Raw genomic sequence first — 25061 nt, forward strand, 5'->3', positions numbered from 1 at the left:
CTGATAATCAATGTCAGGTTTGACCAAATCCATCGATCATTGTCACCTTGTCCTGATTCAGTCGATTCCACATACAAGCACAGCCCCGTTGTTCAACACAGGCTCTGAAATGGAGCGTTCTCTCATAGAGAACCACTGTCATGGACAGTAGGCAGTAAACTAATGGGGTTTATTTATTGGCTGTTGAGTTGGTCAAGCAATGTAATGATGTAATAAACATATAACATGGGGTAATATGAAGAAAGACATATGAAAGAAATGCTGTTATTGCTGTTAAATGCTGTTAAACCAGGACAGTACATCCCTTTAACTGCCACTAAAACAATTGTAGGCTTTATCACCCATTCAGGAGCAATCCAAGCCATGTGAAATCTAGTTTGACAGTCTGGCGAGACTGACTCCACTCCGTGTTTTCCCACCCTCTCTGATTTACTAACGCATCATAGGTGTCTCCCTCCTCTCCAGTTCTGAGCATTTTGACTTTCTACAGTAACGTATAACACCCAACGGCGCTTTCTCTGAGTGAAGTTGAGTGAACACGTTGAGAGCCCGCTCTCTGTTGGATCCATGTGGTTTTACCTGGACTCACAACAACAATCTGTTTTTGCGTCAACGCAGGACCGTCTACCATCGTTGGCAAAAATAAACAGATTTTGATTGAGAAAGATGTTATGATAGACAGTTGTAGAAAAGTGGTAACCAATAGATATTGAGTTGTTAGTACCTACTACGTCCGGATGCACTGCAGTGGGAGTTCCTCTACAAACGGGAATCTGCAGAGGATTAAAGAAGGATTAATCACGGAAGTGCACGATGTTGGGAATACGGACCGTCCTATGGACTTTATCTGTGGCGCTGTCCGTTGTCACTGGAGCAGATTTTAAAGCACATAACTGCAGTGAGGTTAGACAAGCTTCTATCGCAAAAGGCTTCAGCTTTGAAAATGTTCCTCTGCAAGAAACGTCAGGTAAGAAGGGAATGTAAAATGTCAGTGCTACCTGTCAATATAATGATGTATTGAACACAGTCGTTAAGTGGGTATAGTCATGGCATAATAAACCATATCAAGTGGATAAGAAGAACAAATGTAATTCTGTATTATGCAAAACTGTAATGTTCTAATTTACATCACTGACTACTATAGTGCGTGAATGGACATTTTGATAACCGGCGCCTTGGCTTTAGGCTACAAAGCACATACATTTTATTTAGGGATATAGTTGTTTATTATGATAATGCACAGCCATATGAAAGTATTGTTGCTGTTGAATGAAGGGTATACTCGCCTGTCATCCATGAAGTTGTGGTTGATTTTGCCTAATGAAGGAAATGCATTTGTGATATAAAGGTAGCCAGAATATTACTGAACACACTTTAGGCCTACAATTTGTTTAATGGAGGCAGGTCAGTTAAGAACAAATTCTTATTTACAGTGACAGCCTACACCGGCCAAACCCGGACGACACTGGGCCAATTGTGTGCCGCCCCTATGAGACTCCCAATCACGGCCGGTTGTGATACAGCCTGGATTCGAACTAGTGTCTGTAGTGACGCCTCAAGCACTCAGATGCAGTGCCTTAGACCGCTGCGCAACTCAGGAGCAATACAAACCCCTTAGAAATAAAACTGTAGCAACTTAAAACCCTCGATTAATTCCTAAACAAAGTAGCCTAATGCAGAAATGTCACAGTAGCCCAGTTTATAACGTTCCCATTCGTGATACTTTCGTTCATTGTTTCAAAGTTAATCCTAAATATATCCATTAGCCTACATTAAAATATAATACAAGTAGCCCTGGACATAATGTCATTTAATATTTGACTAAATAATGTCAATTTCTTTGTTTATCTAACGCTCTGAATAATATGTAAATGGCAGCAGCAGAATAAACATGCTGGCGTTAGATGTGTTGGTGTGTCCAGTAGAGGTCTCTGTCTTCTTTGTGCCTCTGTGTCGAAATAATTCAGAATCGTCAGCCATGCATTCACCGGATTGAGTTCTGTCTTGTTAATAACGTGACAATGAAGCCGTCATGTAATGCTACCTCAAGTCATTGCAAACATCAGTGCAATTAAATTATCCAACCAATATCCATTCTCCTTCATATGTGTGTCAACCACAGAGTAATGCTGGCATGATGCTAGTATGATGGTTCTTGTCATATGTAATGTATAACATATACATAATGGTAGCCTGCTGGTCTTCAGATAATATTTATATGGACTTTCCTATTTCAGGCCATGGAGGCTTGCATTTTTCAGACCCACCCAAGTGAAACTGTGACTGGCTCAGTCAGAGCCTACATTTTTGCTTCAGTGTTCTGCTCCAGCATTCACAAGGGTAGATTTGCAAAAGGAGAGTTGTCACAAGGAACATTTGAATTATTTAGTTTAGGTAATGATGATCGATTGCATGCATGAAGTGAATCAAATAGTTGTTTCCTCTTTCCCTTCTCATATGAGTATAAACTTTGCCCGCCCAGACCATTCATTTCATGATGTCATGATCCCATAATTCTGTGGTTGGACAGAAATCTGGCACCGGTGAAAGGTTGTGTATTTGATAACAAGCACACCTGTTCATAGACGGGCTTGGAGATCTACCTGATTTTAATCCCTCTGATGTCGGCACGCTCCTGTCGTTGACGTCTAATCTCCAAATGAATGAAAAGCTCAGTCTGTCATCTCTGAGTGATGCAGCTGTATGGAAGCACTGTGATCACATCCACATGGGTGTTGACCCCATTTGTCTTCAGGAATGGCAATGACTGATTTAATGCAATGTCAACACCTCAGCAAATTGATTGCTGAAAGTCTGAGAGAGTGCATATTTCAGATTTGTGCACTGTGCATATGGTCTGTTTAGCCGACACAATTGTGTACATATCCTTTATTTATTAATAATAGTGATGTAAACATCTCTGTGTCACTGCCACTGGTGCAAATGGTGTCTCATCTAATATCCTTGTACAACCAGCATGCCAGTCAGACCATACAGAGCTGAGCATGCCCTTAGAAAAACGCTTTCTCATCTAATAGCCTTGTACAACCAGCATGCCAGTCAGACCATACAGAGCTGAGCATGCCCTTAGAAAAACGGTTTCCAAAAGACTTCTTTGGCTGTCCCCATAGGAGAACTCCAGGTGTAATCCTTTTTGGTTTCAGGCTTCACACCAATAGGCTAGCGAATGAAAATATCAACCGGATTATACCAAATAGAACCCTTTCCACAGAGGGTTCTACATGGAACCCAAAAAGGTTCTACCTGGAACCCAAAAGGGTTCTTCAAAGGGTTCTCCCATAGGGACAGCTGAAGAACCCTTTTAGGTTCTAGATAGCACCCTTTTTTCTAAGAGTGTGTTATAGTTTTGATTCAATGTACAATTGAGATGAAAAAAAAAAAACAAGTCTCTATTTGGTATAATCCGGTTGATATTTTCATTCGCTAGCCTATTGGTGTGAAGCCAATCCTTCAAATATTTAATGTGAATTCTAACCGTGGTATAGAGCAGGAAGCTCTGTGTATCGTTTTACGTTGTGATTGAATCCTGTCCAAAGCTCTTCACTGCATAATCAGTTGAGTTGAGGTCTGTTGCTTTTGGCCACGTCCCCAAGAGGAGGCCCGTCAACTTCTAGTTGTGGTCAAATAGAGATGGGTTGATGTCTGACACCTCAGAGACTGACGATATTGTACATCATCAAATTATATCGAAGGCACCGGAATTACCCTCATATCCTTACAAAATCCCTTTGGCTTCATATTGTACGTGGTTCTACTCTTTTTCAGTGGTGTCTGATATGCAAACATATGTGACTTTTATTCGGTATAGGCTAATTGAGCTCTGTTGACTGTCTTTAGTGCCTGAATATTGTGCTCTGCTTTTGGAGTGAATGAAAGATGTCCGTGGCACTGTCTCAACCCCGTTTCTTTGTATCGCACGTCTAGTTATAATTCATTCGGGGTTTAAAGAGCTTCATTTGATTGTAATTCCTTCATTTAACCAGGTGGTGTCTCTGCACAACTTCTTGTGAAAACATGAATATACAGGTTATTAGCATTAACAATGTCAAGGTAAACAAGATGTGAATGATAATTTAGGATTATTGAAAGTGATTAGGCTTGTTCAAAGCTACTTTCAAGAGAGTCTAATCCACAGTTAGCATGCTATTCCACTCCTATTGTTTCAGACCAGTGGTTCATATGGAATGGGTTTATGGGACTCAGTTGGAGCAGCCAGGTTTTGACCAGAGTGTGTGGTCAGAATCAGCCAGGTCATGTAGAATGTCAGCAGGGGTGTCAGCGTTATTGACAGAAATGCTGCTATGTGTCAAAGCCTGCAGGCCCGGTTGGAACGGTAATACCATGGGCCCTGGCCTGTGCATTTTCAATAGGCCCTGGTCCAAGTTGACAGAAAGTACAGTGGCGAAGGCTTAAAAACTAAGAGAGACTGGGAAAGTGGACCGGATGCACAGTGCACTTTATGTCCTTCATCATTGGACTGTCAGCGCAGCTAAAATTGTCTGGTGCTCCTCCAGCTCTCCTCTACAGGTTATTGACTCTGTATTAAAAAAATAAATAAATCGGTCAGTGAGTTCAGTTATATACCTCCTTAATCCAAGCCCATCACTGCCCTGGTGAAAGACTAACCCTGCACGCAGGCTTGTGACAGATCTGTCTCAGGTTCCATTCACTGACCCAATGAATTACCCAATGCCCGAGAAGCGACGACAGGGGGACTTGGAAGATGAGTCAGACAGACTGCTAGACCTTTCCTGGTAGATGTGTGTTATTAGGAACACAGACACACACACACACACACGTCCAAACGGTGTCTGTGGAACTTCTCAAGCTGTCCCAGCTCCACCCTATCATTTCACGTCCTGCTCAGCCTTCCTGTTCCCAGCAGTGGAATGGGACAGAAATAACGGTGCTGATATTTGATGTGGTCCATGGCTGCATATACAAGCAGCCAAATGTTCTCTGCTGAGCCGTGTAATGTGTGGAATGGATTGAAAATAGCTAAATGGGAGAGCCAGGCCAGCAGAGAGAACAGCCAAGTGAATGTGCTGGTCTCTGGCATGATTCATCCGTATTACTATGCTGCATTATCAGATTATTGTGTCCCCCCCACTAAACACAGTTGAGGTGATGGATCAAGGATCACATGTGATGGTGTGGTGGTGGTAACCCTCTGCATTTCAATGGCCAACTCATAAAAAGGATGGTGATGGAATTGTTCTTGATTGGACTGTTGGGATTGGCAGTGATTGGAAGTGTTGTAAATAGCAGTGTTGGCGGGGTAGGGGTGTTGGGGTTATAGACTGTAGATTTAATCATGTATCGTCAGGAAAGCCAGGGACCCAAACAGTCTTTTTCTCCAAAGTGGATTTCTCAAACGCCTCTTCTATCTCCATGCCAATAATCATGCTCATGAATACTAAAATGGGCTGCATGACGGGGTTTCTCTCTTGGATCAGGAGGAATGACTCCGGTCTGTCTGCTGCTGTTTCATCCTCGCAGGGAGAATAACAGAATAACGGGGTAGTAGCTCAAAGCATATCAACAAGCTCCTGCAGCGTAGACGCTGGTGCCAGTATCTTTTGTCAAGAAATTAAGCTGTCAAGGGGACACTGTTTTCTCCTCCACTTTTGTCTTTAGTTCTTTTATATTGGATACAAATGTGTAATTGAGCATTTCAATTAAATTCAATTTAAGGGCTTCATTGGCATGGGAAACGTATGTTTACATTGCCAAAGCAAGTGAAAATGGATAATTAACAAAAGTCAAATAAACAATAAAAAATGTACAGTAAATAGTAAGAGCATTTCTCAAACTGCTGCATTCTCAATCTATTTTTCATTGTTCATTCTAGGGTTCTTGTTGATATTTGTAATTTATTTAACTAGGCAAGTCAGTTAAGAACAAATTCTTATTTACAATGACGGCCTACCGAGGAACAGTGGGTTAACTGCCTTGTTCAGGGGCAGAACGACAGATGTTTATCTTGTCAGCGCGGGGATTCGATCTAAGCAACCTTTCGGTTACTAGTCCCAACGTTCTAACCACTAGGCTGTATAGCTCACTGTTTGTTCACGCTTGCTACTGTTTTGATCATATTCCCAACAGTACAATTTTAGATACGGTTATAGTGTCATTATACTTCACACTATAAAGGAGGTATCTTTAGATACGGAGCTTGGAAGATGAAAGGCTAATTTCTGTACCATTACACCCCTGTAGTTGATTTTTAGCACAAGTTTCGAGTATCTTTCCTAAGCATCTTTTCTTTGTTTTAGGCTCTCTGCACACTTGTTGATTTTATATTAGTCTTAATAAGGAATACACGCCATAATAGATCCCTTAATAGTCATTGGTTATGTCTCTCCATTTATATAAAACAATATATATATATATATATATATATATATAATTGTCCTTGTCACTGTTTGAACTTGAAGGTCTCGACCAATAGTGTGAGGGTTTACTAAATTATTTTCATTATTATTTAAGTTAGACTTGTCATCTCTCTCATGTAATCTCAGAGAAGATAACACACTGACTCTGTGTCGGTACCCCCCCTGTATATAGTCTCGCTATTGTTATTTCACTGCTGCTCTTTAATTGTTTGTTACTTTTATCTCTTATTCTTATCTGTATTTTTTGAAACTGCATTGTTGGTTAGGGGCTTGTAAGTAAGCATCTCACTGTTGTATTCGGAGCATGTGACTAATATGATTTGATTTGATTTGACACATTGTCAGGAGGGGCATGCTCCTTGGCACTAATAATGATACATCATTAATAAATCATACATGTCTGACAGTCTCATCACGGTTTAATTAAGTATATATATCATACATATTTACAAGAAATACCAGTGATTCTCGTGAAACGCAAGTCATCATTACTTTGTTGTGTTGAAAGAATATGCTTTCACTGTCGGAATGGAATCCATGTCGTTCAGAATCTGTCAGAGTTATCCACTTAAAATAGAACCAGAAGCTATGGAGAATAAGTTATTCAATTGCTTTGTCATGTTAATATAATCCGACATGAATATATGGTTTTGGTTGGGGATCTTGTTGAAGATTATTTGATTGGAGTGATATGAAACCTATGTGAAAGAGAACTATTTTAGGAAATTGAAACTCACGTATAGTCAGTCACCTTAGCCCACAGCAGTGAAAATGTGTGTAACGTTTAGTCAACTCTTAACTTTTCATACAACTCTGATAGTACTGATCACTTACGTACACCCCCGGTGACTCAGTGGATCTTCTTGGATTAACAAAAACAACCTGGACCGTGTCTACAGCAACAATGTTCAGTCATACATACGTTATATCTCCCTATTCCTCCTCAGCCTGTCAAAACAGTGAGCCATCAAAAAACAAAGCCCCTTTGAATACCTAGCCGTCACCGTTGGGATCTATCTTTAGCCCCATGTCTGTCACGTCAGTCCTGTTGACAACAGACTAGACATGTGTACCTGTAGGAGGGCCGTTTCACCGCTCCTGGGCAGGGGCCAACGAGGTTGTGTGTTACGTAAGCGGCCATCGGGGAGGTATTGAGCGCTCCTCTCAGTCCACTTGGCCACAGAGTGGAGGTATACCAGAAGAGTAACAGGGCACTAATGAAGACCAGAGCTGCGGTACTGTAGTAAGCTGTAAATGAGTAGTGAAAGGTAATGATCAGTACAGGCCTTAGGGCCTTCCTAGTGTCTAGTCTCAGCCACCAGCTGCTACCTGGCTGTAAGTCCTTAGCCATGCTCCAGTTAGCAAGTTGATGCAGAAGAGTCACACTTCTAGGCCCGCTGCCCATGAATATCAAATGTCCTCAGCCGTGTTTCCATTCCTGCACCACTCCTTTTATTACATACTGTAGTCCCCAATAAATATCAAAGCCAGACATGGTTGTACGTATGCTGATTATGCATAGCTTGTTATTCCATACTGTAATGTACATGGTGTTTTGGGATCCTCTATAGGTTTACCATTCTTTATGGGATCCTCTATAGGTTTACCATTCTTTATGGGATCCTCTACAGGTTTACCATTCTTTATGGGATCCTCCTATAGGTTTACCATTCTTTATGGGATCCTCCTATAGGTTTACCATTCTTTATGGGATCCTCCTATAGGTTTACCATTCTTTATGGGATCCTCTATAGGTTTACCATTTCCAGTGTATGTCATCTAGTTGTGTGTATCATTGTTGAAGGTAGCTATTCTGGTATCATCATAGACATTCTTATCCAATGAGGTGCTATCCCAGTCAGATTTATGGTATTGGTTCCAGATCCAACATTTAATCATCTTTATTTTACTCTTATTATTATCTATCTCATATCTACCTCAAATACCTTGTACCCCTGCACATTGATCTGGTACTGGTACTCCCTGTATATAGCAGCACATTGATCTGGTACTGGTACTCCCTGTATATAGCAGCACATTGATCTGGTACTGGTACTCCCTGTATATAGCAGCACATTGATCTGGTACTGGTACTCCCTGTATATAGCAGCACATTGATCTGGTACTGGTACTCCCTGTATATAGCAGCACATTGATCTGGTACTGGTACCACCTGTATATAGAAGCACATTGATCTGGTACTGGTACTCCCTGTATATAGCAGCACATTGATCTGGTACTGGTACCACCTGTATATAGCAGCACATTGATCTGGTACTGGTACTCCCTGTATATAGCTCCAGATTGATCTGGTACTCCCTGTATATAGCAGCATATTGATCTGGTACTGGTATTTCCTGTATATAGCAGCACATTGATCTGGTACTCCCTGTACATAGCTCCAGATTGATCTGGTACTCCCTGTACATAGCTCCACATTGATCTGGTACTCCCTGTATATAGCAGCACATTGATCTGGTACTCCCTGTATATAGCTCCACATTGATCTTGTACTCCCTGTATATAGCAGTATATTGATCTGGTACTCCCTGTACATAGCTCCACATTGATCTGGTACTCCCTGTATATAGCAGTATATTGATCTGGTACTCCCTGTACATAGCTCCACATTGATCTGGTACTCCCTGTATATAGCAGTATATTGATCTGGTACTCCCTGTACATAGCTCCACATTGATCTGGTACTCCCTGTACATAGCTCCACATTGATCTGGTACTCCCTGTATATAGAAGCACATTGATCTGGTACTCCCTGTACATAGCTCCACATTGATCTGGTACTCCCTGTATATAGCTCCACATTGATCTGGTACTCCCTGTATATAGCTCCACATTGATCTGGTACTCCCTGTATATAGCAGTATATTGATCTGGTACTCCCTGTATATAGCTCCACATTGATCTGGTACTCCCTGTATATAGCAGTATATTGATCTGGTACTCCCTGTATATAGCAGTATATTGATCTGGTACTCCCTGTATATAGCTCCACATTGATCTGGTACTCCCTGTATATAGCAGTATATTGATCTGGTACTCCCTGTATATAGCTCCACATTGATCTGGTACTCCCTGTATATAGCAGTATATTGATCTGGTACTCCCTGTACATAGCTCCACATTGATCTGGTACTCCCTGTATATAGCAGTATATTGATCTGGTACTCCCTGTACATAGCTCCACATTGATCTGGTACTCCCTGTATATAGCTTCATTCTTGTGTATTTTATTTTTTCATTTTAATATTTTTTTTAAAAACGCTATCGTTGGGAAGGGCTTGTAAGCAAGAATTTCACAGTAAAGTCTACACCCGTTGTGTTACTTTGAAGTGACTTCCACAATACTTTTGGGATGTCTTTTTTTAGACAGTGAACCTTTAGCCTTGAACTTTAAGGGAGTCCACAGCAGGGCGATCTAGGACGTACGAGTCACCTCAGCTGCAGCATGAGGGCCTTTAGAAAAATGGATTGGGCCAGATTTCAAATGTCATTGAATGGCTATATTCTGTATGTGGCAGAATCAACAGATCCTGAAAGTGCGTTATATTGGCTAGAGAGCTCATTTACCTACAAGCCCCTTTCAAATACACCTGAGAATAAGGCACATGAATATGGTCTTTGAAACAGCATTTCTGTGCAGTAGCAGAGGGACTAGCCTAATTTAAAATTATTTTTCTTGCTTGTGTGAATTCCCTTAGGTGATTTCTTTCCCTTGCAATGAAACATCTTATTCTAATGAGAATGAATTCGCTCACAAATCAATTATTCTTGCCACACACCCCTACAATGACAGAGTTGCGAGTTTGTGGCACAATTTTGAAATGCATCGACAATGGCATTTCATCATTGTGACATTGGTTTAGATATTAACATTTTGATATGCCATCATATTTGACTCTCCTGAGGACGCAGACCACCATGTCATTGTGTTGAAGGTACACTGTGACACTGTCATGTGTAGACCTACTGTGCTGCTTTTACCTCTCTCTGAGGACATGTTCAATATTCATATAAGAACATACAGAGTATACCAAACATTAGGAACACCGTCCTAATATTGAGTTGTACCCCTCCCTTTTTGCCCTCAGCACAGCCTCAATTCATCGGGGCATGGTCTCTACAAGGTGTCGAAATGTGGACCATTCTTGATACACACGGGAAACTGTTGAGCGTGAAAAAACCCAGCAGCCTTGTAGTTCTTGACACAAACCGGTACGCCTGGCACCTACTACCATACCCCGTTCAAAGGCACTTAACTTGTTGTCTTGCCCATTCAACCTCGGAATGGCACATAATCCATGTCTCAATTGTCTCAAGGCTTAAAAAAATCATTCTATAACACTGAATGAAGTGGATTTAACAAGTGGCGATCAAAGCTTTCACCTGGATTCCGCTGGTCAGTCTCTGCCATGTTTTGTATACTCAGTGTATACTCAAAATACCTCTTGAGAGAAACCTTCAGCACCACAGAGGAGATTGCGTTTGGCGGCGTACCCATGTCACCTGATGATGAAAAGCATATATTTTTTTCCTCTCATGTTTGTTTTTAAACGTTTGCTGTGCCAACCTAAAAAAAAACATTGGACATCCCTCTCATCTGAAGTCTTGGCATGGTCTAGTGTGCTTGGGGAATACAATGTCATTCCGTATTGATTGATGTCCTAGCTAGAATCTGCTGTTCTAAATAACACATGGGTTATTGTTAAAAAAAGGATGAGGCTCGGGTAGTGAGGAAAACACTGAAGGCAATTTTCACTTTTCGTAAATGTTAAAACCTCCAACACCCAGTGCATATTGAATTGGGATAACACTGAAAAAGGCACGATCAAGTTCCTTCTCCCTAACCTCAATCACTTTATTTAGAACGTTGTGGTATCTCATCTTAATAATTCGCAAGGACACATTTGAAGTTGCTGCAATGTGTGAATATTAAAATGAGGGGGAAAGTGCTCTGACATTAATGGGTGGTAAATCTCTCTTGTTCTTGCTGGTCTTACCATAATACCTTTACTGTCTCACTCATAAATATTGTGCCACAGGAAAATATTGTTTTTCTAACTTGGCATTTGTACCAACATGCATGCTGTATTTTGTTTTGTTTGTAATTGTTATATTTAACCTTAACCTATTTAACTAGGCAAGTCAGTTTTATATATATATATATATATATATATATATATATATATATATAGTTATATTATTATTATATATATTTTATTATTATGAACAAAACAAATGCAAAAACAGAAATATACAAACAAGAGTACATAAACATAACAGACAAGGGTTTTACATATCGAGATACATTTTCAATGTGTCATAAATTTTATGGTACATATTCCTTTTTTGTTTTTACACTGACTTATTATTTCAAAATTAGTGGTTTGTTCTCTATCCAATTCATTTTATGGATAAAGAATCTGCACTGAAAAATAAACAAATTAACAATGAAAGGTTAATCAGGGTCCATTTAATTTGGATCAAAATAAAACATGTTATCAGAGTCTTTAACATTAATAGTAGTTTCTTTTATAATAAAAATATTCAAAAAAATGAACTGTCAAGAGTCTCTGGGTCACAACCACAAAATACACATTGGTTATCACTAGCTATTTTGAATCTGTATATAATGAAGGTCTTTACAGTGGTGCTTCACTGCTGATGTTAGCACAGAACACTCGGATTCACCCTTCAAGAGATGGGTGGGGCTAAAGCTTAAGAGTGTAATGAACGATGCTGAATGGGAGTAGGCAAAGAAGGGCTCTCCCGTAGTAGAACCAAAACATTCAAAGGCCATTTTCTCAAAAGTGAGTTTACAAGTTTATCAACTTTCAAAGCAAAATTACTTCCCCATTGTTCCTCAACTGTAGTGTATGATATACCAATTTGTAGCTCTGAAATGTAAAAAACACCATTTCAAATTTTTCTACATAAGAACGATTTGAGCCGGTCGGTCACATGCTGAGCACTTGCTGGCTGCTTTTCCTTCACTCTGTGGTCCAACTCATCCCAAAGTATATCAACTGGGTTGAGGTTGGGTGATTGTGGAGGCCAGGTCTTCTGATGCAGCACTCCATCACTCTCCTTCTTGGTCAAATAACCACAGCCTGGTGGTGTGTTGGGTCATTGTCCTGTTGAAAAACAATTGATAGTCCCACTAAGTGCAAACCAGATGGGATGGCGTATCGCTGCAGAATGCTGTGGTAGCAATGCTGGTTAAGTGTGCCTTGAATGCTAAATAAATCACAAACAGTGTCAGCAGCAAAGCACCATCACAGCTCCTCTTCCATGCTTCACGGTGGGAACTACACATGCAGAGATCATCCGTTCATCTATTCTGCGTCTCACAAAGACACGGCGGTTAGAAACATAAATTCTCAAATTTGGACTCGTCAGACCAAAGAACAGATTTCCACCGGTCTAATAAACTGTACATCGCTCATGTTTCTTGGCCCAAGCAAGTCTCTTCTTATTGTTGTCCTTTAGTAGTAGTTTCTTTGCAGCAATTCGACCATGAAGGCCTGATTCACGCAGTCTCATCTGAGCAGTTGATGTTGAGATGTGTCTGTTACTTGAACTCTGTGAAGCATTTATTTACTATATTTTATGCCATCTATTGCATCTTGCCTGTCACGCTTTGTCATTGCTCATCCATATATTTATAGGTATATATTCTTATTCCATTCCTTTAAATCTATCAGGTAGTTGTGTATTTTTATTTTTTATTCCACCTTTTATTTAACCAGTGACAAGTTCTGCAACTTGGCCAAGATAAAGCAAAGCAGTGCAACACAAACAACAACACATTTTATTTATTTTTATTTATTTTACCTTTATTTAACTAGGCAAGTCAGTTAAGAACAAATTCTTATTTACAATGACGGCCTAGGAACAGTGGGTTAACTGCCTGTTCAGGGGCAGAACGACAGATTTGTACCTTGTCAGCTCGGGGGTTTGAACTTGCAACCTTCCGGTTGCTAGTCCAACGCACTAGGCTACCCTGCCGCCCCACATGGAATAAAGAAACAGTCAATAACACAATAGAAAAGTCTATCGACAGCATGTGCAAATGACGTGATGAGGTAAGGCAATAAATAGGCCATAGTAGCGAAGTAGTTACAATTTAGCAAATTAACACTGGAGTGATAGATGTGCAAGTAGAAATACTGGAGTGCAAAGAGCAAAAAAGTAATTAAATACAAGATGAGGTTGAGGTAGGTAGATTGGATGGGCGATTTACACATGGACTGTGTACAGCTGCAGCGATCGGTAAGCTGCTCAGATAGCTGATGCTTAAAGTTAGTGAGGGAGATAAAAGTCTCCAATTTCAGCGATTTTTGCAATTCGTTCCAATCATTGGCAGCAGAGAACTGTACGGAAGGAGGTGTTGGCTTTGGGGATGACCAGTGAGATATACCTGCTGGAGCGCGTGCTACGGGTGGGTGTTGTTTTGGTGACTAGTGAGCTGAGATAAGGCAGAGCTTTACCAAGCAAAGACTTATAGATGACCTGGAGCAAGTGGGTCTGACGACGAATATGTAGCAAGGGCCAGCCGACGAGAGCATACAGGTTGCACTGGTGGTTGGTATATGGGGCTTTGGTGACAAAACAGATGGCACTATGATAGACTGCATCCAGTTTTGCTGGGTAGAGTGTTGGAGGCTATTTTGTAAATTACATCTCCGAAGTTGAGAATTGGTGGGATAGTCAGTTTTACGAGGGTATGTTTGGCAGCGTGAGTGAAGGAGGCTTTGTTGCAAAATAGGAAGCTGAGTCTAGATTTAATTTTGGATTGGAGATGTTTAATGTGAGTCCTGAAGGTGTGTTTACAGTCTAACCAGACACCTAGGTATTTGTAGATGTCCACATATTCTAAGTCAGAACCGTCCAGAGTAGTGATGCTAGTCGGGCGGGCGGGTGAGGGCAGCGATCGGTTGAAAACATTTACTAGCGTTTAAGAGCAGTTGGAGGCCACGGAATGAGTGTTGTATGGCATTGAAGCTCGTTTGGAGGTTTGTTACCACAGAGTCCAAAGGAGGGACAGATGTATACAGAATGGTTGTCTGCTTAGAGGTGGACCAGGGAATCACCAGCAGAAAGAGCGACATCGTTGATATATACACAGAGAAAAGAGTCGGCCCGAGAATTGAACCCTGTGGTACCCCCATAGAGACTGCCAGAGGTCCAGACAACAGGCCCTCCGATTTGACACGGTAAACTATATCTGAGAAGTAGTTAGTGAACCAGGCGAGGCAGTCATTTGAGAAACCAATGCTGTTGAGTCTGCCGAAAAGAATACCTTGATTGACAGAGTCGAAAGCCTTGGCCAGGTCGATGAATACAGCTGCATAGTACCTTCTTTTATCGATGGCGGTTCTGATATCGTTTAGTACCTTGAGTGTGGCGGAGGTGCATCAAGAGCGTTTTCATGTATATTCTTTGTAGCTGTCTATTTACCACCACAAACCGATGCTGGCACTAACACAGCACTCAATGAGCTGTATACGGCCATAAGCAAACAGAAACATGCTCATCCAGAGGCGGCGCTCCTAGTGACCGATGATTTTAATGCAGGGAAACTGAAATGTATTTTACTTCTACCAGCATGAGGAGACAAAACTCTAGATCACCTTTTCTCCCCACACAGAAAAACTGGTTAAAATACAAAGTGCTCCCTCACCCTTCATTTGGCAAATCTGACCATAACTCTATCCTCCTGATTCCTGAAGCAAAAACTCAAACAGGAAGTACCAGTGATGCGCTCAATGTAGAAGTGGTCCTATGAAGCGGATGTTAAACTACAGGACGGTTTCACTAACTCCGGCTGGAATATGTTCTGAGATTCATCCGATGGCGTTGAGGAGTATATCACATCAGTCACCAGCTTCATTAATAAGTGCACCGACGACGTCGTCCCCATCGTGACCGTACGTACTGTACATATCCCAACTGAAAGCTATGGATTACAGATAACATTCGCACTGAGCTAAAGGCTAGAGCTGCTGCTTTCCAGGAGTGGAACACTAATACTGACGCTTATAAGAAATCCCGCCATGACCTCCGACGAGCAAACAGATCAAACAGACAAAGTGTCAACTACAGTACTAAGATCAAATCCTACTATGTCGGCTCTGATGCTCGTTGGACGTGGCAGGGCTTGCAAACTATCACGGATTACAAAGGGAAACCCAGCCACAAGCGGTCCAGTGACGCCAGCCTACCAGATGAGCTAAATGCCTGCCATGCTCGCTTTGAGGCAAGCAACAGTGAACCATGCACCATGTGTTTCCGGACGACTGTCTGATTATGCTCTACGTAGCCGATGTAAGACCTTTCTAAACAGGTTAACATTCACAAAACCTCAGAGCATGCGCTAACCAGCTGGCAAGTGTCTTCACTGACATTTTCAACCTCAACCTGACCCAGTCTGTAATACCTACATGTTTCAAGCAGACCACCATAGTCCCTGTGCCCAAGAACGCCAAGGTAACCGGTCTAAATGACTATTGCCCCGTAGCACTCACATTTGTAACATTAATTATTTTGAAAGGCTGGTCATGGCACAGACCAACAACATCATCCCAGGCACCCTGGACCAACTCAAATTTGCATACCGCCCCATACTGCACTCCACATTACCGTCTCCCACCTGGAGAAGAGTTAGAATGCTGTTCATTGACTACAGCTCAGCGTTGAACACCATTGTGCCCTCCAAGCTCATCACTAAGCTAAGGACCCTGGGACTGAACACAGCCCTCTGCAACTGAATCATGGACTTCCTGACGGGCCACCCCCCCAGGTGGTGAGGGTAGGCAACAACACATCCGCCACGCTGACCCTCAAGACGTGAGCCCCACAGGGGTCCGTGCTTAGTCCCTTCTTGTACTCCCTTTTCACCCACGCAACTCCAACAAAATCATTAAGTTTGCTGACGACGCAACACTGACAACGATGAAAGCCTATAGGGAGGAGGTAAGAGACCTGTCCGTGTGGTGCCAGGACAATAACCTCTTCCTCAACGTCAACAAGACAAATGAGCTGATTGTGGACTACAGGAAATGGAGGGCTGAGCACGCCCCCATCCACATTAAAGGGGCTGTTGTGGAACAGGTCGCCAGCTTCAAGTTCCTCTGTGTCCACATCATGTTGGTTCTGTCATGCTACACACACACCAACACAGTCGTAAAGAGGGCACGTCAGCGCCTCTTCCCACTCAGGAGGCTGAAAAGATTTGGCATGGGCCTCAAAAACTTCTGAGAACATCTTGACTGGCTCCATCACCACTTGGTATGGCAACTGCTTGGCATCCGACTGCAAGGCGGTACAGAGTGTTGTGTGTAAGGCCCAGTACATCACTGGGGCAAAGCTCCCTGCCATCCAGGAACTTTATACCAGGCGGTGTCAGAGGAAGGCCCGAAAAATGGTCAAAGACTCCAGCCACCCTAGTCATAGACTGTTCTCTCTACTCCCGCTCGGCAAGCAATACCAATGCACCAAGTCTGGAACCAACAGGACCCTGAATGACTTTTACCCCCAACCCATAAGACTGTTAAAGTTAGTTAGTCCTGGTAGCTATTTGTTAACTATTTAACTATCTGCACTAACTTTTTTGCACTAGCTTTTTTTGTCTCATCACATCCGCTGCTGCTACTGTTTATCTATCCTGTTGCCTCGTCACTCTTCCTAGTTATAAGTGCATTTGGAAAGTATTCAGTCTCCTTGTTACATTACAGCCTTATTCTAAAATGTATTAATAATTTTTTTTCCCTGATCAGTCTACATACAATACCCCATAATGACAAAGCACAAATTTTTGCAAATGTATTGAAAATACAAAATAAATGAACTATTACAACCTCGAGCCTCTTCTAGGGTATGATGCTGCAATCTTGGCACACCTGTATTTGAGGAGTTTCTCCCATTCTTCTCTGCAGATCCTCTCAAGCTCTGTCAGGTTGGATGGGGAGCGTCGCTTTACTGCTATTTTTAGATCTCGCCAGAGATGTTTGATCGGGTTCAAGTCTTGGCTCTGGCTGGGCTACTCAAGGACATTCAGAAACTTGTACCGAAGACACTCCTGTCTTGCCTGTGTGCTGAGGACCTGAGCGCTCTGGGGCAGGTTTTCATCAAGGATCTCTGTACTTCAGAGTGTTTTCCGTTCCCTCGATCCTGACTAGTCTCCAAGTCTCTGCCGCTGAACATGATGCTGCCACCACCATGCTTCACCGTGGGGAATGGTGCCTGGTTTCCTCCAGAAGTGACGCTTGGCATTCAGGCCAACGTGTTCAATCTTGGTTTCATCAGACCAGAGAATCTTGTTTATCATGGTCTGAGAGTCTTTAGGTGCCTTTTGGCAAACTGTAAGTGGTCTGTTATTTGCCTTTTACTGAGGAGGGGCTTCCGTTTGGCTACTTAACCGCAAAGGCCTGATTGGTGGAGTGCTGCAGAGATAGTTGTCCTTCTGGAAGGTAATCCCATCTCCACAGAGAAACTCTAGAGCTCTGTCAGAGTGACCATCGGGTTCTTGCTCACCTCCCTAACCAAGGCCCTTCTCCCCCAATTGCTCAGTTTGGCCCGGTGGACCAGCTCTAGGAAGAGTCTTGGTGGTTCCAAACTAATTCTATTTAAGAATGATGGAGAAAACTGTGTTATTCGGGACCTTCAATGCTGCAGAAATGTTTTGGTACTTCCCCAGTTCTCTGCCCTGACAGTCCTGTCTCTGAGCTCTCCAGACAATTGTATAGACAGGTGTGTGCTTATCCAAATCATGTCCAATCAATTGAATTTACCACAGGTGGACTCCCATCAAGTTGTAGAAACATCTAAAGGATGATCAGTGGAAACAAGATACACCTGAGCTCAATTTCGAGTCTCAAAGCAAAGGGTCTGTATACTTATGTAAATAAGGTATATCTGTTTTTTATTTCAATACATTTGCAAACATTTCTAAAACCTGTTTTTGCTTTGTCATTATGGGGTATTGGGTTTAGCTTGATGAAGATGTTGTTTTATTTAATCCATTTTAGAATAAAGCTGTAATTTAACAAAATGTAGAATAAGTGAAGCGGTATGAATACTTTCTGAAGGCACTGTATCTCCATTACCTCTTACCCCTGCACGTTGACTCAATACTGGTACCCAGTGTATATAGCCAAGTTATCATTACTCATTGTGTATTTTTTATGACTTTTACTTTTTTATTAACTCTCTATTTTCTTTAGCTCTGTTCTGTTGGGAAGGGCCTTTCACTGTTAGTCTACAACCATTTTTATGAAGCATGTGAAGAATAAAATTTGATTTACACAGTGACTTGCCATGACTTGATTTAGCAGTATAATTTTCTGTCCTTTTTTAGCTGACTGTTTTTAAGAACATTGCACAAAGGTCTTCATGTAGATTACAGGATGATTTTCTAGACTAATATGTACGGGCGTCTGTGTTTCTGTCATGGCTGACCTGTGATCTTCTGAGCACTAAAATCATAGCACAGTTAGAATCAGAATCAATCCATGAGTAAATTCATGTGTAAGTGCCAGTAAGAAGCTTTCTTACTACCTGGTATTGAGTATGCAAAGTCAAGACGAGAAGACCTTTAGTGGTGGAGTGTGTGGAATATGAATGTCTTCCTGTATTAGGCCCCGGGAAAGGATTCATCAGCACAGATAATGGGAGGGGTGATCTGACTGACACTGCTTGATTACAGACACTGGAGTGACAGGAAGTATTGCAACTCATGAAGGCAGCTCATCTAGCTGTTGATGAAACACTGAATGTATGCATAGGCCCTTCTCCATTACTTCACCACTGCATTTGCACATTTACAGTCAGGGTTGGGGAGTAAGGGATTGCATGTAATCCGTTCATTTTTTGGGCATTTAACTCTGATTTAACTAGTATGTATGTTGTCAGGTTTCGACATGAGAAAATGAGTGAAGTCGCAAATTCCCCCAGATACTGCGAGAATTAGCGAACTCACGGATACGAAGCCTCAGAAATAAAAGATCCAGTCAGTCACAGATTAGGAGTCACTTACTGTAACTGTAAACTGTTACCAGCTAAATATTGTAATCAGATTACAAATACTTTTGAGAAACTAGATTACTTCTAGGATTACTTTAAAATTCTGAAACAGTGTTTCTGAAAAAATACATTGACACCTTTCTGTATTCCCAATGACATTCACATCAAATCAAATGTTATTGGTCACATACACATGGTTAGCAGATGTTATTGGTCACATACACATGGTTAGCAGATGTTAATGGTCACATACACATGGTTAGCAGATATTATTGGTCACATACACATGGTTAGCAGATGTTATTGGTCACATACACATGGTTAGGAGATGTTATTGGTCACATACACATGGTTAGCAGATGTTATTGGTCACATACACATGGTTAGCAGATGTTATTGGTCACATACACATGGTTAGCAGATGTTATTGGTCACATACACATGGTTAGCGGATGTTATTGGTCACATACACATGGTTAGCGGATGTTATTTGTCAAATACACATGGTTAGCGGATGTTATTGGTCACATACACATGGTTAGCAGATGTTATTGGTCACATACACATGGTTAGCAGATGTTATTGGTCACATACACATGGTTAGCAGATGTTATTGGTCACATACACATGGTTAGCAGATGCTATTGGTCACATACACATGGTTAGCAGATGCTATTGGTCACATACACATGGTTAGCAGATGTTATTGCGAGTGTAGCAAAATTGTGTTTTTCTAGTTCCGACAGTGCAGCAATATCTAACATATAATCTAACAATTCCACAACAACTACCTAATACACACAAATCTAAGTAAAGGAATGGAATAAGAATAAATACAATAAATATATGGATGAACAATGACAGAGCGGCATAGGCAAGATGCAATAGATGGTATAAAATACAGTATATACATATGAGATGAGTAATGCAAGATTTGTAAACATTATTAAAGTGATTAGTGATCAATTTATTAAAGTGGCCAATGATTTCAAGTCCGTATGTAGGCAGCAGCCTCTCTGTGTTAGTGATGGCTGTTTAACAGTCTGGTGGCCTTGAGATCGAAGCTGTTTTTCAGTCTCTCGGTCCCAGCTTTGATGCACCTGTACTGACCTCGCCTTCTGGAGGGTAGCGGGGTGAACAAGAAGTGGCTCGGGTGGTTGATGTCCTTCATGATCCTTTTGGCCTTCCTGTGACATCAGGTGCTGTAGGTGTCCTGGAGGGCTGGTAGTTTGCCCCCGGCGATGCTTTGTGTAGACCGCACCAGCCTCTGGAGAGCCTTGTGGTTGTGGGCGGTGCAGTTGCCGTACCAGGCGGTGATACAGCCCGACAGGATGTTCTCAATTTTGCATCTGTAAAAGTTTGAGGGTTTTGGTTGACAAACCAAATTTATTCAGCCTCCTGAGGTTGAAGAGGCACTGTTGCGCCTTCTTCACCCCACTGTCTGTGTGGATGGACCTTTTCAGTTTGTCTGTGATGTGTACCCTTAGGAACTTAACTTTCCACCTTCTTCACTGCTGTCCCGTTGATGTGGAAATGGGGGTGTGCCCTCTGCTGTTTCCTGAAGTCCACGATCATCTCCTTTGTTTTGTTGATGTTGAGTTAGAGGTTATTTTTCTGACACCACACTCCGAGTGCCTTCACCTCCTCCCTGTAAGCTGTCTCGTCGTTGTTGGTAATCAAACCTACTACTGTTGTCATCTGCAAACTTGATGATTGAGTTGGAGGCGTGCATGGCCACGCAGTCATGGGTGAACGGGGAGTACAGGAGAGGGCTGAGCACGCACCCTTGTGGGGCCTCAGTGTTGAGGATCAGTTGAGCAGAGGTGTTGTTTCCTACCTTCACCACCTGGGGGCCCATCAGGAAGTCCAGGACCCAATTGCACAGGGCGGGGTTGAGAACCAGGGCCTCAAGATAAACGATGAGCTTGGAGGGTACTATGGTGTTGAATGCTGAGCTATAGTCAATGAACAACATTCTTACATAGGTATTCCTCTTGTCCAGATGGGATAGGGCAGTGTGATGGCGATTGCATCGTCTGTGGACCTATTGGGGTGATAAGCAAATTCAAATGGGTCTAGGGTGACAGGTAGGGTGGAGGTTAGAGATTTAATTAGGGCCGATTTTAAAGTTTTCACAACAATCAGAAATCGGTATGTTAGGACACCTTTTATTTAACTAAGCAAGTCAGTTAATAACTTCTTATGGCTGGGGGCAGTATTGAGTAGCTTGGATGAGTAAACTGCCTGCTACTTATGCCCAGTTGCTAATATATGCATAGTATTAGTATATTTGGATAGAAACACTCTGAAGTTTCTAAAACTGTTTGAATGATGTCTTTGAGTATAACAAAACTCATATGGCAGGCAAAAACCTGAGAAATATCCAACCAGGAAGTGGGACATCTGAGGTTTGTAGTTTTTCAAAGCTTGGCTTACTGAATACACAGTGTCTATGGAGTTAAGTTGCACTTTCTACGGCTTCCACTAGATATCAACCGTCTTTAGAAACTTGAATGAGGACTCTACTATAAAGGAGGGGCTCATGAGGCTTGTTTGAGTCAGTGATCTGGCATAGTGCCTTGGTCTCATGACGCGCCCTCCCGACAGAGTTACCTCTCGTTCCAGTGCTTTTCTTCAGACATAGGAATTCTCCGGTTGGAACATTATTGTTGTTTTATGTTAAAAACATCCTAAAGATTGATTTCATACATCGTTTGACATGTTTCTAAAGGACTGTAATGGAACTTTTTGAGTTTTTGTCTGGACGAAGTGCCTGCTCCTCATGAAGATGGATTACTGGGCTGAACACGTTAACAACAAGTGGCTATTTCGACATAAGTAATGGACTTTATGGAACTTTATGGCACAAATCAGTAATTTATTGTCGAACTGGGATTCCTGGGAGTGCCTTCTGATGAAGATCATCAAAGGTAAGTGAATATTTATGGTGTTATTTCTAACGTCTGTTGACTCCAAATGGCGGATATTTCTCTGGCTGGATTGGGTTCTGAGCGCCGTTCTCAGATTATGCTTTTTCCGTCAAGTTTTTTTGACATCTGACACAGCAGTTGCATTAATGACCAAAGGCTCATTTCTGTGTGTTATTATGTTATAATTAAGTCTATTATTCGATTGAGCAGTCTGACTGTGCGATGGTAGGCAGCAGCAGGCTCATACGCATTCATTCAAACAGCACTTCTGTGCGTTTTGCCAGCAGCTCTTCGCTGTGCTTCAAGCATTGAGTCTGTTTATGACTTAAAGTCTATCAACTCCCGAGGTTAGGCTGCTGGTGTAACCAATGCGAAATGGCTAGCTAGTTAGCGGGGTGCGCGCTAATAGCGTTTCAATCGGTGACGTCAATTGTTCTGAGACTTTGAGTAGTTGTTCCCCTTGCTCTGCAAGGGCCGCGGCTTTTGTGGAGCGATGGGTAACGATGCTTCGAGGGTGGCTGTTGTCGCTGTGTTCCTGGTTCGAGCCCAGGTAGGGGCGAGGAGAGGGACGGAAGCTATACTGTTACACTGGCAATACTAAAGTGCCTGTAAGAACATCCAATAGTCAAAGGTATTTGAAATACGAATAGTATAGAGAGAAATAGTCCTATAAATTAACTACAACCTAAAACTTCTTACCTGGGAATATTGAAGACTCATGTTAAAAGGAACCACCAGCTTTCATATGTTCTCATGTTCTGAGCAAGTTACTTAAACTTTTGTTTTTTTACATGACACTTTTACTTTCATCTCCAACACTTTGTTTTTGCATTATTTAAACCAAATTGAACATGTTTCATTATTTATTTGAGGCTAAATTGATTTCATTGATGTATTATATTAAGTTCAAATAAGTGTTCATTCAGTATTGTTGTAATTGTCATTATACAAATAAATAAATAAATCGGACGATTAATCGGTATCAGCTTTTTTGGGCCTCCAATAATCAGTATCGGCGCTGAAAAATCATAATCGGTCAACCTCTAATGCATATAGTATTTTCCGGTAGTGCTCAAAGCATTCCATTCCGTGAGAGCAGCATTTCTTCTTCCCCTCGAAGCAATGAGCCCAATCGGCCCTCCATGAAAACAAAATCATAAACTACAGAGAGGCTAATAAATCCTTGGTTTTGCGGTCATGATCAGGTAAAAAAAAATTGTCTTATCTATATTTCCGTATTTCGAAGTCCTATTCTTGAAGATGTAGAGGGTATTAAATTAATAGGAATGACTGGAAATCTGTCAGACTTGTTTTTAATGTAAAGATATAGCTTAATCATATTATCTATATTGAAGTAGAAGGCAAAGGGTTAGAAGAAGCCTACATATAACCCATAACGTAAAGTAAATTGCAACATCCATGGATTTGTCCTGCAATAGATGTCATTCAATTGGTAATATTCATCTGTCTTATTCTGAAGGGAAAGTAATGTAAAATAACTAGATTACGTTACTGAGTGTGGGTAATGCACTGGTAACTGATTACATTTAGAAAGTAACTTCCTAACCCTGTTTACAGTGTGCCAATGAGAAATCTGTATGCCCCCCCCCCACTCACCTTTTAGTTTGTGCCTTTTGAAGAAACATGTAAGTTTAGCCTATTCCCCAGACATGAACGTTATTGTTCAGGATCTGACTCACTCTCACCAGTATGCTAATCACTGCAATGACATTCAATATATATATATATTTTTTTGTTTTATTCACTTACATGACAATGTGAGGACAAGCAGATGCTTGCATGCATGTGTGAAATGTGCTGTGTCTGGGGAAAGCAGGAAGCAGTGGAGCCCTGTTCTGCACCCTGACAGCTCTGATAACCAACTGAGTGGACAGGGATTGGGCTAGTGCTGATGTGAGGTTGCATTGGGACACATCTCTTGATTTCACCATCACAGCCCTCTTAATATTAGATGACTGCCAGAGAAACACTTTGATGCCAGGATATTAGCAGGAAATAATGTCCCCCTCAGCCATCAGAGCCCAGGTTCACTCCGGTCACATTCAGTCATCAAAGCCCAGGTTCACTCAGGATACATTCAGCCATCAGAGCCCAGGTTCACTCTGGATCACATTCAGCCATCAAAGCCCAGGTTCACTCCGGTCACATTCAGCCATCAGAGCCCAGGTTCACTCATGATCACATTCAGCCATCAGAGCCCAGGTTCACTCCGGTCACATTCAGCCATCAGAGCCCAGGTTCACTCATGATCACATTCAGCCATCAGAGCCCAGGTTCACTCAGGATCACATTCAGCCATCAGAGCCCAGGTTCACTCACGATTACATTCATCCAACAGTATTCTGCACTATAGTCAGACATGCGGTGAGAGTAGTTTGCAATCTGTACAGCAATACTAAAAAAAATATATTCCTTTCACCAGAAAGGAATATAATAAATGTGTTTATCATACTGCTGGCATATTCTGTGTTCCTCTAAAGATAGGCCTTAAAAAAAATAAAGGCTATTCAAAGAGTATGCCGTCTGTACCACTCTTTCTTCTCTGGCTAATGGGGAATTTATTGTATTCCATTGTGTACCAACGGAAACATATCTTTGTGTCCACGGTGCTGTTTCAACCTTGGCCATGTAGCACATGCAGAGGGCACCTTGT

General features: G+C 41.8%; 1 protein-coding gene across 2 annotated transcripts in view; it reads left to right on the forward strand.

Moving 5' to 3' along the window:
* Positions 1-463: 463 nt before the first annotated feature.
* Positions 464-25061, forward strand: part of LOC110501901 (glypican-6) — a 161780-nt gene continuing 137182 nt past the window's right edge. For both annotated transcript variants that reach the window (XM_036959354.2, XM_090216246.1), the window contains exon 1: positions 464-967. In XM_036959354.2, the coding sequence (XP_036815249.2) occupies positions 814-967 (154 nt within the window). In that variant the 5' untranslated portion in view covers positions 464-813. The remainder of the gene's footprint in view (positions 968-25061) is intronic.

This window comes from Oncorhynchus mykiss, chromosome 22 (genome assembly GCF_057628025.1).
Source record: "Oncorhynchus mykiss isolate SJ-2025 chromosome 22, ASM5762802v1, whole genome shotgun sequence".
Lineage (NCBI taxonomy): Eukaryota > Metazoa > Chordata > Actinopteri > Salmoniformes > Salmonidae > Oncorhynchus > Oncorhynchus mykiss.